Source organism: Caretta caretta, chromosome 25 (assembly GCF_965140235.1).
Source record: "Caretta caretta isolate rCarCar2 chromosome 25, rCarCar1.hap1, whole genome shotgun sequence".
NCBI lineage: Eukaryota > Metazoa > Chordata > Testudines > Cheloniidae > Caretta > Caretta caretta.
In genome coordinates this window covers 17345998-17362410 of record NC_134230.1, presented here as the reverse complement: position 1 = coordinate 17362410, position 16413 = coordinate 17345998, and the positions used below count along the sequence as shown (strand labels likewise).

At 54.9% G+C, this 16413-nt stretch overlaps 1 protein-coding gene across 3 annotated transcripts in view; it reads left to right on the top strand.

The window, feature by feature from the left end:
- Positions 1-16413, top strand: part of LOC125627090 (NADH dehydrogenase [ubiquinone] 1 alpha subcomplex subunit 13) — a 61403-nt gene that overhangs the window by 11534 nt on the left and 33456 nt on the right. The window contains exons 1-2 of one of the 3 annotated variants that reach the window (XM_048830872.2): positions 2624-2716; positions 3702-3920. The exons of 1 other annotated variant lie outside the window; for it this stretch is intronic. In XM_048830872.2, the coding sequence (XP_048686829.1) occupies positions 3865-3920 (56 nt within the window). In that variant the 5' untranslated portion in view covers positions 2624-2716; positions 3702-3864. Of the gene's footprint in view, positions 1-2623; positions 2717-3698; positions 3921-16413 lie in introns of those variants that run through there. One more of the 3 variants, XM_048830871.2, reaches the window with a different exon arrangement.

Sequence of the window (16413 nt, the reverse complement as noted above, 5' to 3'; positions counted from 1 at the left end):
TCTGAATATGTTGGTCCTTGTCTGTTGACTCGTTGGTTTCCCTTTCTGGCTCTCCCACCCTAGCACCTGCTCTGGTGCTTGGGCTATAACTGCTGCAGGGCAAATTCTGTATCTAAACTGCACGTCCTTAGTAGTTTCCCGTGTTGGTTGCAGATATGAGAGGGACAAGGTGGGGAAGGTGATCTATTTACCGGACCAACTTCTGCTGGGGAAAGAGACAAGCTTTTGAGCTCCACAGAGGTCTTCAGGTCCGGGTGCTTGCTGTAAGCTTGAAAGCTTGTCTCTTTCACCAGCAGAAGCTGATCTTAATAAAAGATATTCCCTCTCCCACCGTGTCCCTTTTAGTTGACATTCAAGAAAAAAAAATCCCACCAGTTTCTATACAGATCAGGGCCTATAACCCTCTGCTTCTTTCAATGTTTGTTTCTTTCAACTGAGCCTAACCTGCCTGAAATGTCAACTTGAAATTCTTCGTGGGTGAGGGGAGCTTTCCAGCACAGCCCTCTAAGTATGTCCAGTCTTTCCTCTGCAAAATTGGGCTAGCAATGGAAGGCAGGTGTGGAAGGCTGCTACTTCGAGTGTTTTCGTTAGCTAATTGGCTAATATCTGCAAGTGCCAAGTATTGTGTTATAGTTGTGTCTCGAGGTGCCAGCTGAGATCAAGACCCCAATGTGCTAGGTGCAGGACTGTGAGAGACTGTTCCTGCCTGGAAGACTTTGCAGTTTAAACATCCGAGAAAGAAATGCTGAGTTGGGGTGGGGAGAAGTGTTGTCCTCATTTTGCCTAGGTGCAGAGACCCGGATTCTCAAAGGCATGGACGTTGTGTACCTAAATACCTTTCGAGGATCTGGGCCAGAGAGATGTAGGCCAAAGTCGTCTGAAAAGTCTGATTCAGAGCTAGAAATTCAGCTTTCCTGAATTGCAGACCAGGGTCCTAACTGTGAGAGCAGTCTGCCTTGTACCATAGATGTGGGTGTGTAATGTAAAAGATGGGTTCCCCCTCCCACCCAGTGCAAGCCTGGGATTTTTCCCCTCCATCTGCAGAACCAAAGGGAACAAGTTGGCAATTAGTTAAGCGGAAAGAAGGGGGTGGTGAACTTACGAAGGAGGAAACCTCCATCCTTCTAAAAAAGAAAAGATAAAACAAACCCCACTTCAAACTCCGCTCCAGTATTTTTAAAATGTAACCGAGATCAGGTCCATGAAATGCACGCGTCTCTCCAGCTGCCTGATTAAAGCCTCACTTTGAAACAACACGGCCACAATCTAATGAGTGCAGGAGAAAGTCAAGCTGGCAGACTGAATTTACGCTTATCCTTAACAGCAGGCAGAACTGCATGGAGGGAAATAACTAGGCTTGTACGGCCTTTTAGCTTCTAGGAATTGTAGTGCAGGCCATTGTTGGGCTATTAAAGGACTGTGAGGGGGCTAAGAATGGGGGCTTGTTCTATGCAAATCCTGGAAAGAGCTATTCAAAGCCTAACCCACTTAGAAATGCATGTTAGTGCTGCCTACAGAACCCCAGTGCTTAGGGCCAATACCTTAGCAGCTGTCTACAGTCACCCCCGCCCCCCAAAATATTATAGGGATTTGTTAAAATGAATTTTGAAAAACAGGCAATTTTAAATTTATTTTAAGGACCCCCCTCCCCACCTTGTTGCTCTTTCAGTACCTGTATTGTCCTGGGCTTCTTTCCCAGTGGGAACTGCTGTTTTATCGACCCTTCCCAGCAGGAGGTGCTGTCCCCGGCTGATGCTAGGCTGCCTTTCCGCTGTGGTAACTGAAGCTTGCCCTTTGAGCGCATAGTGAAGCCTGGATCCTACAAACACTTATATACACATGCTTAATTTCACCCTCCCCATTTTAGGGACCGAGAGGGGAGATTTCTGACCGTGTTCTGCCCATAGCCTCGCTGATGGCTGTGCTGATTCTGAATGCTCAGAATGCTGTGGCTGCACCCTCCTGCTTCTGTCAGAGTCCAGGGCGGGGGCTGTGGGAAGAGCCTTGTTCAAGTGCAGAGAGGATGGGTTAACGGCCTGAACTTTAAGCATGGGAACAATAGCTCTGGTGCAGCTTGCCTGTCTGACAGTGAAGCACGTGTGCAAGTGTTTGCAGGACTGGACTGAGCTGGGTAAAACTCACCCCCCGTGCAAGGAGCCAGCGTACAGGCCAGGCTCCAGTAACTGCTCACAGCGACGGGGAGGTTGTCAGATCTTGGCTGTCCAGGCAGCAGCGTCCTCTTTGTTAAATCACCTCCCATCCGTAGGGGAGAGACTTTTCTTAGCAACTTACTCTGTGTTGTGGCAATTGGGGTCCCCTTCCTTTACAGGAGCAAATCCCCATCTACGCCCCTACCCAGGGAGCAGTCTGATTCCTTAGACTCTAGTAGCTGGGGCTTTGCCTAGTTCTAAATGATCTACCCCATGCTTTGGAGGAGGCTTATTGCAGGTGGAAGAGATCTTGCTGGGCCCGAGGGCGCAGGAACAATCAGTGAGCTGTCCCTGGGCCATTGCCTCTGGGGGGGAGGGACTTGGGGAAGGCCCCTCCCGCTCCCAAGGATCTGCTGGGGAAGGAGCCGTCTTCTCTGCAGAGCCGGAAGCCCATCCTGTCCACTGCTGCTCCCTCCCGCAAGCAGGGCTGCAGGCCTCCGAGGCCATTGGGGAACAGCTGCAGAGGGAAGGAAGACGGCTCGGAGCTGCGTTTTACAAGGAGCTCTGTGAGTGGCCCTGCTAGCTGCCCGGCTGGATTGTGGGGGACATAGTGCTTCAGGGTTGCTGTGTGGATCAGGAAGGGATATGGAGGGTTGAACCAGGCTGGGTGCATTGTGGGTGGTGGTAACGAGGTGGCTGCTTTCACCAGCTGAGCAAGGGCCCTTTCCAGGCGGCTTCTCGCTGGCTCTGCAGGTGCCTTGGGGAGCTAGAACTCAGCTGAGGAAATGGCTGTTGGTCTCTTCGCTGCAAACCATGCCCAGACCTTGAGTCGGTCTGAGTGGTGGGGGATGAAGGCTCCTTCAGGGGTTTGACTGACCCCACTAATCTCTCCTTATTTTATTGCCAGCCGTGGCTGTGCTGGGTACCCCGTCCCAGGGCAGAACCTCCCCTGTGGCCTTGAGCCGGCTGCTGTACCTCACGCTGGAGTGTCAATCAGGAGTGACTCCACTGCAGCCGAAGGAGTGACGCTGGTGTAAGGGCGAGCAGGGCTGGGCTCCCTTGCCCCTGGGAACTGCTCTGTGCAGGGCAGTTTGGAATCTGCCGAGCTCCCACCCTGGTGCTCATGGGGGTGAAGCCAGCACCGGGCTGAGCGCTCCGGCTCTCCCCACGCTCTGTGGCCAGTTGGGAATGGAGCACAGTGTTGCAGGCTTCCCTCCAGGTGCCACTTCATGCCTCTCTGTGGATGGGGAAACCCAATTCTAGCGGCTTGGCTGGCCCCTCTGCCCAGTCACAATCTGTTCCATTTGTGATGGCAGGACAGTACTGAGACCAGCCAGCTCATTCCACCCCAGAGCGATGCCCCAGTTCCCTCGGGTGGGCACGACTCAACCTGGGGCACTCGCCGTCTAAGGAGCAAACCCAGCCACGGGACTTGTTGAAGCTGCTCGATGGCCATGTGGGCTGGAAGGAGTTAACCAATTCCCCGTTTCCCATTGGGCGAGGGAGATTTTGCTTGTTCCTCCAACCAATCGCCCTCCTTCCGTGCAGCAGCTGCTGTCTCATGACTGGCTCGGTCTCCTGGAAGGTGGCTCTGCTCTCGAAGCCATAAAGAAGAGGAGCAGAGAAGCAGCAGCAGTGCAGGGAGCTCCAGCTACTGGGAGCCAAGGCAGAGAGGGGGCAGCTGTACCCCCTGCCCCGTGCTGAGCCAGGGAAAATGAGCTGCCCGTCCACCCAGAGCGGGGAGCAGATCGAGCCGCTCAGGTACCTCAGGTGAGTGGAGCTGCAGGTGGGAGAGCAGCTGGGCTACAGGAAAGGGTCTCATGCTCGCTGGTGCTCCGGGCACTGTGGGATCAGAAGGTGCCCCAGTGTGAGCCCATGGGAAGGGACAGGACCCCCAGGTAGTTGGGAGCCTGCAGTTCCATCGCTGATGCAGAGTGGATTAGGGTGGGCAGGGAAAGTTTCTGCACAAGCAGGGGTGGCTGGAGCAGGTGCCCATGCTGCTGGTTGCCTGCCCGCACCTCTTTCTTGCTATTGTCAAGCTTGGGTTAGGAAGCTGAATTCCTGTTTGGCTCTTCAGGGCACATGAGGCTGGATGTGGGCAGAGTGGGCGCAGCCTGGGCTAGCTTGCAAGGGAGCGGGCAGGACACAGCAGAGTTGCTGACCCAGAGGGGTTGGAGTCCTGGGGATGCTGGAGGGTTTGTTCCTGGACAGAGAAGAGAAAGTGCCACCCTCTGCCCTGATTTCCATGCCACAGCTGTTCTCGGGCATGGGCAGAGAATGGGCTTGCCGCAGCCCTGCCACCCTGCCCACTAGAGCCCCCACTGCCATGCCCCCAGACGCTAGTGTGAGGCGCAAGCCAGTGTTGGATGCTCTCCTCTGAGCCCCCTGCTGTGTGTCCCTGCCCTTCGCTGAGGCACTGGGATGCGGTTTGAGGGAGCCTTGGGCATGCAGAGCTATTTCGGGTTCTCCAGGTGAGGCAGGGCTGCCTCGGTCCATGAGAGTGCGCCCTTCCTGGCCCTAGCTCGGGCACAATGGCTGACACTGGCTGCTGTTTCTGATCGCACCCTTTCCCTGTTGTCACCACACCCTTGATGAGCCTGGTCAGCAGGTGAGCTGTGCAGTTCTCGGGTGCTAGCTCTGGGCTGATCCGAGGGCAGCCGGTGCCAGGGCCGAGCACTCCCCTGGCTGTGTTAGTCAGGTCTGTCTCTTGTGCCAATGAGCCCCGTGAGTACTTCAGTAGCTGAAACGAGCAATTTCCACAGTTGACAGGTCCCGGGGCTGGCACAGAATCTTAATCGGCTGCACCTACTGGGGCATCCAGGGCCATCCAGCTGCCACCTTTGGCAGCAGTTGTTAGCCCCATGTCCCTTGTCTCTGGTGCACTGGAGGTGTGGTGGCTCAGCAGGGCTGCCGGAGGTGTCCAGAGCACTGGGATGGTCTGGATTAGGGCAGTCGCTGTGATCTCACTATGGAGCCCAGGGAGGGGTACCAGGGCCAAGGAGAGAGGAGACTTCCATTCTCTGTCCCTGGCGGGAGGATTGGCTGCGCCCCTCCACATTCAAGCAGAGGGGAGGCATGAAGGAAGCACAAGGTATGGCCTGCAGCCTCTGGGGGTGTTACCCAGCCCTGCCCCCACGTGCAGAGGGGCTGTCAGCTACTCGGGGCTCCTGGCCCTTCTCCTAGGGACACCTCTTCCGGGAAGGAGAGAGAAATCATGTGGCACTTGTATCAGAGACACAACGATGTACCTCAGCCTTCATGCTGACGGGACAGCCTGATGAGAGCTGTTCCCCATGGGCTGACCTAGAATGGGGCACACCTCAGAGCATCATCTCAAAGCCAGGATTACTGGGATGGGCCAGCTGGCATCACCCTGCCCTCTGGAAGGACCCACCTGCCAAGCACTCCTGGAAATGGGACCCTGAGCCTGCCCTCTTCCACTCCCAGCACTCGGAGAAAGCTGCTGCTGGAGCTGGAATATCCCCAGCTGGGCCAGGGCCCTGCTTAGATACCCGCTGCGCCCCTCCTGGGTGACTCCTGCAGGCTGGCCCAGGGCAGGTGGGGGGACCTGCTGTGTGCTGGGGTCATGCCCCATCTGGACTCATAGCAGGGACTGAGAGATATCGCTGTCCTGGCTCTGATTGGTCCCTGCCCCAGGCTCTGCCCCCGCTGGTCCTGTTCTGTCTGCTGGGGTGGGGCAGCTTCCTCCTGAGTGGGGCCCCGAACACTGCTCCATCCACCCAGGCCAGTGGCTCCTGCATGGCCAGATGCTCAGGAGGAGCGTGACCTCCCCCTACGGAGGCTGCGGCTTGGGGAGAAGAATCCAGTGTCCCTGCAGCAGATGGGGCTGGGGGAGCGCTGGCTGCGTCCTCTCCAGACCTGGCTGCACAGGGAGGGTTGAACTGGCCAAGTCCTTGTGGGTGGGGCTGCAGGGAACCCTCGTCAGGGTGGGCTCGGCCCTTAGGAAAGCTCTGGACCTGCAGCTGCCTCTTCAGCCTCCCAGCTGGCTGCACTGAAAGATACCAGTACCCTCAAGATGGGACCCTGGCCTCACCCAGTGGGGGCAAGTGGCACCCTAGGGGCAGGGATGTTGTTTCCATGGTGCTAGCAGGACAGAACACGTGAGAGGAGATGTTGAAAGGGTGGAGGCAGTGTGGCCTAGGGGTTAGGGCTGCTGGCCTGGGGTTCGAGAGCCCGAGGTTCTATTCCCAGCTCTGCTGCTGATCTTCTGGGTGACCCTGAGCATGTCCCTTCCCCTCCTGGTGCCTCAGTTTCCCCTCCCACTCTGTCTTTTCAGATGGTGAGCTCTTTGGGGCAGAGACTGCTGCTCACTGTCTGTGCAGCGCCTGGCATAGCAGGGCCCTGATCTCAGATAGGGCGACTATAATACACACACTAAATAACAGCCTAAGCTGATGGCACATTGGGCCTTCCCAGCAGTCTCCAGCCACCTGCTCCATCTGTCTTGGCATCAGTCTGCTCTGCCAGCTGCTAACTGGTGCTTCTGAAGAATGCAGCTTCCCCCTATAATGCTGCGTCTCAGCACGCACAGAGCTGTGGCCAGTGAGGGGTTGTGATGGGACAAACTTCATCTCACATCCCCTCGCCAGCTGTTAGCTGCCTCACATGGATTCCAGGTAGCACTGAGTGCTGGTGGCACCTTCTCTCCTCTGGGCCTCCCAGGCTTCTCTTCTTCCTTGGCTGATGGGCCTGTGCTGTGGATGGAACAGTGGGTGGGCCCGGAACAGCTCTGGGAACTGTCCAAGGTACAGACGGGGTTGGGGGGAACCTGGGCAGATGCAGAACCGCTCAGCAGCCATTTCCAGATGCTCTGCTCCTGCTATGGCCGTGATCAGGTAAAAAGGTCCCTTTAGTGCCAGGTTGGGGGCCCCCCTGGTGGTACTGGGCTCCTGGCTGAGGCACGTCAGAGCTGAGCAAGCCCCCAGCAGGTGCAGTGCAGGGGAAAGTCTCTCCCCACACATCAGGGCTTCTCCAGGCGTGAGCACATGGTGAACCAGCCTGGGGCAATGATACAATGAGCATCTTGAGCAGTTGCTCCCGCTCCTTGCAGCTCTGTTCTCCTGAGGCCCCTGGCACCAGGACATTGGCATGGTAGAACTGTGTGATTAATCAGGCTAGATCTAATCAACAGGCTCAGGTCATAATTACCATGTCTTCTTGGGGGCCCTCTCTGCTCTGTGCATCGTGGAAATGTGTCTGCATTATAAACAAAGCTCTTTGCCAGCCTCCTCTGAGTGCAAGAGTAGGGAGCTCTAGGTTGGGAACGGGGATACCAGGGGCTGCGGGTCACGATTGAAGAGCCATTTAACGCTGTTTCTGGTGTGAGAGACTTAGGCCGGGTCAGTACTAGGGAAGAGTGGCTGGACCAGTTATTGCAGCGTAGCTATACCAGCACGTTCTCCTGGTGTAAATGCAGTTTATACTGGCCAAAAAAAAAAAAAAAAAGCGGGGCTTTTGGACCAGTTCCCTGAGCAAAATACGCGATCCTTGTAAAAGCACTTCTGGGTGGGTCTCACTGCACCTGCACTGGGGCTCTTGCTGGGTTAGAAATGTCACCAGTCAGCCCCCTAACAACCATGCTACCCCAGCAAAAGTGTCTTGTGTTGGCCCAGCCCAAGGTCTGGGGGCCTGGACACTAAGGGGGTTTGCAGATATGCTGCCCGCTGAGGTGGGAGCTCCAGCTCGGGGTGACCGTGTGGGCAGTGGAGACCAAATCCTTCATTACTCACTGAACCAGGGGGCTGGGCCAGTGTCCGCACAGCTCCCCCTGCCTGAGTCAAGGCCTGGGGACCATGCTGGACCTCTGACCTGAGCACAGAGGCTGGGAAGCAGCCAGGGCAGCCCCTAGCCCCCGTCTGCGCCGGGTATCAGGGACAAGGGTGACTCCATGTGGAAGCTTCTCAGCAGCTTGGTGCTGCTGCCTGCAGCCGGAGGCAGTGCAGCGTCCCGGATAATTGCAATGTGTTTAGCTGTAATTACAAAATTAAAAAGCGATTGAGGGGAGATGGATGGATGTGAAGGGGAGCTCGCTGTGAGAGGCAAACCCGGGCTTAGCTGAAAGAGGAACCTGCCCGTGGCTGCTGCTGGGAGCGGAGGCATTCGGAGGCCTAGGCCTAGGGCTGGATAGCTGGGGAGCTGTGGCTCAGGATTGAGAGCATCTGCCTCACCCTGAATCCCGGTGCCCTGCCGTGGTGTTACTTCCGTTCTGGTCAGTGCTCTGAGGCAGTGAGCCACCAGTGGGGCGGGGGGAAACTGCTGAGCCAGCTGGGGTGTGGCTGCCGGAGCCGTCCCTGCAGATGGACTGGAAGCAGGGATGGGTATCCCCGGTGGAGCCCTTTGTCAGCTCTTGAGCTGCCTTTGGCTGCCAGCCACGGAGCTGCTTAAAAACTTGATGGTTTTGATCATCCCTCTGGCTGCTCCCAGGCATAGCCCTAAATGCTGCCGAGATCAACTGATGCTTGGCGCGGCCAGTTCTGCCTTGATACTTCCCCGTCGCTGCTGGGCCCACTCTTCTGGGGACTGGGAATATGGATAGTGCTGGCCCCTGGGGTGTCTGCAGACATGGTCCTGCCCCCTTGTGGATTCCTTCCCCCCTCAAGGATTTTCCTGGGGCTGATCTCCCACCGTTCCCCTCCCCGCCCCAATGGGATGTTGCTCTGGATATTTTAGTCCACCCTGGTGGGGACTGTCCCCCTGGCAGATGCTCTGATGTGCAGGGAGAGTGAATATAGCCCAGGCAAAAGGGCCCTTGAGAGTCCAGAAATCCCTGAGCTCCTGCCTTTGCTCTGGCCCCAACCCTTAGCCTCAGGAAGAACCACGCAGCTCCCCAGTGCTGTGGGGATAATGCCAGCGCAAGGCCTTGTGCCCACCACATTCAGGACTGGTCAGCCCCGACCTCCCTCAGCCTCCTGGGGGTGGAGGAGGAGCTCAGAGCTGGAGCTGCTGCTGTTGCTACGGAAACTGCTTCCCGGGTATCCATGGATTCATCCAGCGTGTTTGCTGGTGGGCGCCCACCCAGCTCCCTCCTTGTCAGTGAGGGAGCAGAGAGGGGGTGGCTGGGGGGCAGGGTTCTGGGGGTCGAACCAAGAGCCCCCCCAGCTCTTACCGTGACAACACCCAGGCTGCTCCCACGTCTCCTTGCCCAGGGCTGGGGTCAGAGCGTGTCTCGGGGGGGGGGGGGGGGGGGGGGCCTCGGTTTGTGATGGGGAGCACTGTGGGGGATGGGGTGAGGCAGATGGGAACGCCATGGGGGGCAGGGTCCTGGCTGGGTAATGCCAGGTTGTGGATCCCCTGTCGCCAGGGGCTGAGGGTTAAAATAGGGGGATTATTTTTAACTGGTATCTCACAAACCCTGGGTATAGAATTGCAGGCCCTCCCCCCCGCCCCCCCGGCTGCCCCTGAATCCACCCTGTGGAGGAGGCGGTGGGAGAGGGGCCTTGCTCGTGCCCTTTGCATTTGTGCTGCGTCCATCTCCCCCTCCCCCAAAGGCCTCCCGGCATCTGCATTTCTGGCATTACGATAGGTTCCTGCTGGGCTCTCAGGCCCAATCCTCCCCGGGGTGGGTCCAGACATCTTCCCGTCCCACCGAGGGGACAGGGCAGCAGGGAGGGGCTGCCTGGCTGGCTGCTTTGCTTGCATGCTGGTCGTCCAGGGTTAAACTGCTTTTGGACCCTCGGGAGTCTCCATTTCCATTGCCTGTTCTGGGAGCTGATTAATCATTAATATGCCCCAGGTGGCAGCTCAGCCCTTAGACCTGTGCTCTGCTTCCAGAGGACGAGCCTGTCTCCATGTCTCCTGTAAGCCGGTTGCCACTGGGCTGGCAGCTGCCTCTGCACGTGCAAAGCAGCCTGACGGATGGACAGCACCTCCGGCGGGCGGCTCTCGCTGAGCCTGGCCCCGGTGCACTTTCAGCTCAGAGGATCTAGGTTGGCAAAGCGGTTCGAACCCAGAGTGAGCGGAGTCTGGGCCAATCAAGGTCCACTAGCATCAGGCGCGTCGACCCTCGGTCTTTGCACTCCTGCCGCTCAGTTGGCTGCAACCCCAGGGCGGAATGCGCCTCGCTTCAGGGCTTAATTTGTAATGAAAGAGGCGCTGGGCTCCAGCCGTCTTTTTAACTTTCATAAGTGAGGCAGCAAGCCCGGAGGTGCCGGGGCTCAGCCCTGGCACAAATGAAGCGCTGCCTTGGTTTGCTTTTTTGGAGCCTTTTACTTAGCTGGGGCCAGTATAATATCATATTGCCCCCCTGCTTCTCCAGACTTCGCACAACACAGGGCAGGTGATTTTTTTTTTTTTTCAGTTCAGTTTCCATTGGTGTTGGCTGGAGCTATGGCTGTTCTGCATTTCCAACAGCCAGGCCCCGCTGGTGTTTGGGGCGGGGGGAGGGGGGGCCGGTGTTTGAATCTAGGCGACATTCATGAGTGTGTGAGATTTGGCTTAAGGATCGTGAGATTTTTAAAAGAACATATGTTGGGTTCTGTTTATTTGCCTTCTGGCCTTTCAGCCTTTAAAGGCCACAAGCTTTTCCCTGTAACCAGGCTGGCCGGGAACTCTGAAAACCGTCACTGACTTAAAAAAAAAAAACATTTCCGTTGTCGCTAAGCGTCTAGAAACCTTTTCCAGTGAAAACGGTGGTGGTTTAGACCTCTTGTCAGCCCTCCTTGAACTGGGCTGCAGTTTGGCATTTGGAATCCATCAAATACATTTTCTCCCAGCCCTGTGTTTCCTTTTGCTAGGAGAAGTTACTTACATTCAAAGAACAACAGTGACCAACAGGGAGTAAATAGGGGTATAAATTATTGTGAGCGTTTTTTCCCTTGTTGTAATGAATTTCCCCAGAAGTCTCTCTCACTCACACACCCCCTTGCCACAAAGAGTGACCTGAAAGTGCAGTTCCACCATTAACATATCCTTTGTGTCAGTTGCCACAGCAACTATTAGTGGGTGTTCTGAAACTGACAGCCTTAAAAAACAACAACACAACGACATTAGCAGCGTTTGCACCTGCGCCTCCAACGAGTTTATCCTTCTCTTCTCCAAACAGCAGGGAGGAGGATGCTAAAGGGGAACCGAAGACCCGAAACTTGTGGGGGGAAAGGGACAGAACATCCAAATGTGGCCCCTGGGAGGGGGATCTGAAGTTTCAGTTTGTGCCATTTCACATCCTGGTTGCTACTAGATTCATGCAGGCAAAGGCAAGGCCTATCAGTGGGGGATTAGCAGCCCAAGCTGCTCAGCTGATGGGCAGGACATTAAAACCTTGGGCCCTGAGTTACTCCGCCCTGCCCTTCAAAGGGGTTTTGGCAGCTCAGCAGAATCCTGGTCAGTGGATGCTCGCTTGGGGGAATGATCGTGTCTAACTGGGCTGGACAGCTCAGATGCTGCCCCAACGGTGTACCAAATCCCACCTGATGGCCGGACTTGTGGAGAAGGTACAAGGCTAGGACTCATGAGACCTGGCTTCGAGTCCCAGCCCTGCCACTGACTCCTGGTGTGTGACGCACAGGCGCAGGGCCAGACAGTCTCTGCCTCTAATTGCTCACACTCTAAATAGATCAGCCAGGCAAGGCAGGGAGAGGGGAAGGGCCTCGCCCATGGTCCTAGGGCTGCGCCCGAAGCACCTGGCCACGCTGCTGAGTGCTGGAGAAACGGGTGTGAAAAACAGCTTGATGAAAACAGGGCCGGGCCAATGAGCAGCCCCCACAGCTACCCCCTGAGCACACTCTACGCTGGGGCAATTTCCCTTCAAATCCAGCCCCTTCAGCGGAGCAGAGAGACAGGATCCGGGTGGGGGGCGCGTTCCAGCGGCTGGCAGGGGGCGGGAGCCATTTCCTTTGGGCTAACGCTCCTGGCTAGGCCTGCAGCTTGTGCTGCTCGGGGCTCAGTCAGGTCCTTGCAAGAGCTCAGCTGTGTCCAGCTCCAGCTGGCTGAGGACAACAGGAGCTCACAGCGCCCGGTCCAGACTGGCTGTCTGGGGCACTCGGCCCTTAAAGGCACAGACCCCAATGCCACAGCCCCCGGCGGCAGGACTCCTTGGTGGCGACGCATTGCAGCCGACGGTGCTGCGCAGCATTTGTTGGAGGGCTCGGAAGGCCTCTGGGGTGAGTTCTTGCACCTGGAAGGCAAAGGGTGGAAATACTGGGTGTGGATTTTTTTTAACAACCCTCTTTTTCTCCCCATGGTTAATTAGGCCTCGGAGTTAAATAAGTGCCATTGAAAGGGGGGTGGGGGGGGAGTCCGTTAAGCAAAATCCCTCTCCCATTCATTTGCCTCATCAGCTCCCTGAAAGCTAATGGGGGCAGGTAAATGGCAACACTGTTAACTGTTTCACTGCTTGTCAGTGCCCACAAGACACTAGCGGGTTGACCATGCTCTGAAGGGCTGCATGCTATGCTGGGAGTGGGGTGCCTGCAGTAGGTAGGTGGGCGGAGCCTGGGAGAATGCCACCGGGTTTTTCCCCAGCCTGACCCCGCCCCACAGGAGTTAAGGACATGGTTCCCCTGGTTTGGAGGCAGAAAATCTTTTTTTAAAGACACCCAGGGCTGTAATAAGGGGCTTTTGTTGAGTGTGAGTGCAAACGCAGGTGTTAACAATACCCATAATGACCAAAATAATTGCCTTTCTCCAACTGTCTTTGAAGGGGGGGGGGAAGAATCCGATCAATCTTTGGCAAGCAAATGCTTTGTGCAGGTTTTGTAATATTGATGTCCCCTCCCACCCCACCTCCCTGTGCTGCTCTGACACTAATTGAAAATTGACTTTAGCATTTACTGTATTATTTCAATGTTACATTTGTATATCTGCCTCCCCTACAGCTCCTGATGTGCAGCATCCCAAAATACCCACCCATTAAACATTCACTCATCTCCTGGCTGAGAGGTACCTCTGTGCTCTGCCGTTCTTGAATTCCCTGTGCGAATTAAATGGAATGAGATTAATCTCTCTAGAGAGCCCAGTGCTGGGCGAGGAAATGGGGAAATGTATTTAAGAGTCTGGTAAGGCGGAGTGAGAGATAATAGCTTCTATCTAATCTACCAATCCAGCTATTTTTAGCCTTGCTCATTTTTCCTCGTTTCACAAAAAACTAATGCTTTGGGCTTCCAGAACATCTTTTGTCTAAATGATCTCGAAGCTCTTTAGAGTCAACCCTCGGGGATCCCACTTTTGTGGGTGGGAAAACTGAGGCACAGAGGCTAAGTGACTTGCCCCAGGTTAACTAGCTAGTTAGTATTATTATAATTTGTATGACCGTATCCTCTAGAGGCCTCAGCTGTGTTTGGAGCCCATTGTGCTAGGCGCTGTACATACATGTAAGAGAATAGACAAGACAGAAGTGAGAGTGGAGAAAGCCAGGATCAGTATCCCCATTTTACAGGTGGGGAGCTTCAAATGATTTTCAAGGGCTCCAATTTTCCAAAGGGCTCCTCAAATGACTGTCCAAGGTCACCCAGGGGAGTCAGTGGCAGGGCTGGAAATTGAGTCTCAATCTAGCTCGTCAGCTGTAAACCCCCAATCCTCCTTCCCTCTGGTAGAACTGCCATGTGGCTCCGAGACTCCAGGCTGCTTCTCCGGGCTCCAGTGAGTGGTTTCAGCACAAGTGTTTGGAACCAAAAAGGAGGCACAAAGGGCTGTGAAATAAAACCCAGCGGTGACCGAGTGTGGAATTGCCAGAGCTGAATGATGCTCCATCTCATCCACTCCGCTTTAAAACGTTCCCTGACGCACTGAACCTTGGGCTGTGTCGGGCTGGGCGCTGAGGCTGGGCTCAGGGAGGCTTGTGGGTACCAGTGTCTTTTCAAGCCAGGCTTTCAGTGGCTGGGAGTGGAGGGAACCTGCAGAGAAGGTCTCCAGGTGGCTGCTTATTGCTGCAGGGCTGTGGAGCACTTTGCCAGGACTAAGCTTTCCTGTGTGATACAAACCTTCAATTTCCTTCCATGTGTGTGTGCGCCGCGAACCTGGGATTTAGAGCAGAGGTTCTCAAACTGAGGGTCGGGACCCCTCAGGGGGTCACAAGGTTATTACATGGGGGGTCTCCAGCTCTCAGCCTCCACCCCAAACCCCGCTTTGCCTCCAGCATTTATAACAGTGTTAAATGTTTTAAAATGTTTTTAATTTATAAGGGTGGGGGTTGCACACAGAGGCTTGCTGTGTGAAAGGGGTCACCGGTACAAAAGTTTGAGAACCATTGATTTAGAGGAATGCCACTAAGGGGCCAAGGTCTCTGTATTGGGAGCTCGCCCTGGGCTGGAGTTCACTAGGGGGCACCAAAGGACTAGAAAAATGCTCTTCTTTTCTTGAGCCATCCATCAGCAGGAACCCCGTTAGCCTCTGAAGGAAGAGAGATGAGAGAACAGGGCAGGCCTGATGCAGCCTCCTAGGGACTGGGCCTTAGCCGAGCTGGGGTCTGGTCCTGGCTCTGCCACTGAGATATTGGCATTGGGCTAGTCACGTTGCCTCTCTGCGCCTTAGTTTTCCATCTGTAAAATGGGGGCAATCCGTGGCTGAAAAGTGCTAGATGAGATCTGAGGATTATGACGCTGTGGAGCTTGGTGCTATTCCCAGCAGTGACCCCAGGCGAGTCACTGCCTTTCTCCATGCTGTTCTTTCCCCTCCCACTTCATGTGTCTTCGGGTCTCTGGCTTTGTGTGGTACCTCCTGCGACCGGGCCCTGATCAACGGGGACTTCCAGGGGCTCCTGTAGCATGTGCAACTGGCAATGATAATCCTCTGCTCTCGTGTACGCTGATCTAACACCTTTATGTTCAGCAGAGTTACTTCTGAATGACACCCACTTTGGGCATCGCCTGCCCTTCTGTTACATGAGAAGGAACTTCTGCAATTTCCTATTGCCGATGAATTTGGGGAATTGTGCTAGAACATCAGCTGCTGGAGGAAACCCTCTTGCCCATCTGTTGTTTTGACTTATAATTAAATTCCAAGAAGCTATGAGTTTGCAACTAAGAAATGCCTGAATTGACTTTAAGCATCAGGTTGTTAGCAGCAAATTAACGCTAAAAGAACACTTCCACTTCGCCTGTGAAGCTGTGTTATTACTGTTACCCCTGGGCACCATCTCGTCTAACAACAAGAATTGCCGTTACTCATGGCATCTTTCTGAAGCAATTACCGGGGCCTCTCAGTGCTACACGCAATGGGGACTTAATACCGGACGTAGGTTTTGAACAATGAGCCGTGTCAGTAGCACGTTGTCTCTTGGAGTATTGGAGTGGAACGGGAAAGTGCATCTGAATTGCTGCCTGTATCCTTCGTTCTTTAATTGTGATTCAGCCTTTGCCACTGAGGCCTGGGGTCCAGGAAAGCAGTTGTAGCTCCATTGACTTCACCAGTTCATACCAGCTATGGGGCTGGCCCAGTAGATGCATGTTTAGACCGCACTATAGGGAATCCCATCAAGACACGTAGGGAAGGAATTTCAGAAACTCATTTCAACTTGGCTGTCCCAAATTCATCAAACAAATCTGTATCCAGGGATGAGCTGCAGTGAAAGCCACTAATTTTATGCATAAATTTAGCGAGGAGTGCAGTATGTCAATTAGTCTCTTGTGTGCGATAATTAGCTCACATCCTACTGCATCACCAAATTTCGTTAGAGGACGTGGTCGCCCGTGCTCTGATCATGCTCTTGGCAGCTTCCAGCTTTCTCTGGGTTTCAAACATTATTTCGTGACTGTCATTCACTTCTCAGCTAGCTGGCCCAATAAGCCAAAGCTTGCTGACCTTTGCAATAAAGTTCCAGCTGCAGCCATGGGGTGTGTGTCTGCGTGTGGCTAGGATTGTTGACTAAGTTCTTTGGCCCAGATGCTCTCTTCTTGCACTAAGATATGCTCAGTGCAGCTCGGCCCTGCTTCGCATGGTGCATCTGTGGAAGCTCCAGCCCATCACCATCAAGTCGTGTCCTCGGGCCCCTGTCACGTACACCAGCTGGCCATGGTCTCTAGGGGACCTTACATCAGCTGTGAATTCGAGTCCTTCAGGGGCTCTGCACTCCATCAAGTGTGAGGGGGCAGCTGGCCAAGGAACCAGCTACGCCACTTGATGCCTCTATGCCTGAGTCCTGCAAAGTGGCTGGAGCAGGGGGAGAGAATCTGGGCCTTCAGAGGCTATTCAGAGTTGACCCCAGATCCGGTGCTGCCATTGACTTTGTGCATCTTTCCAAATGCAAACAGATGGACATCGAATTGACTTTGTGCTATGCCAGAAAACAGGGAAGGTGGCTGGGATGGGC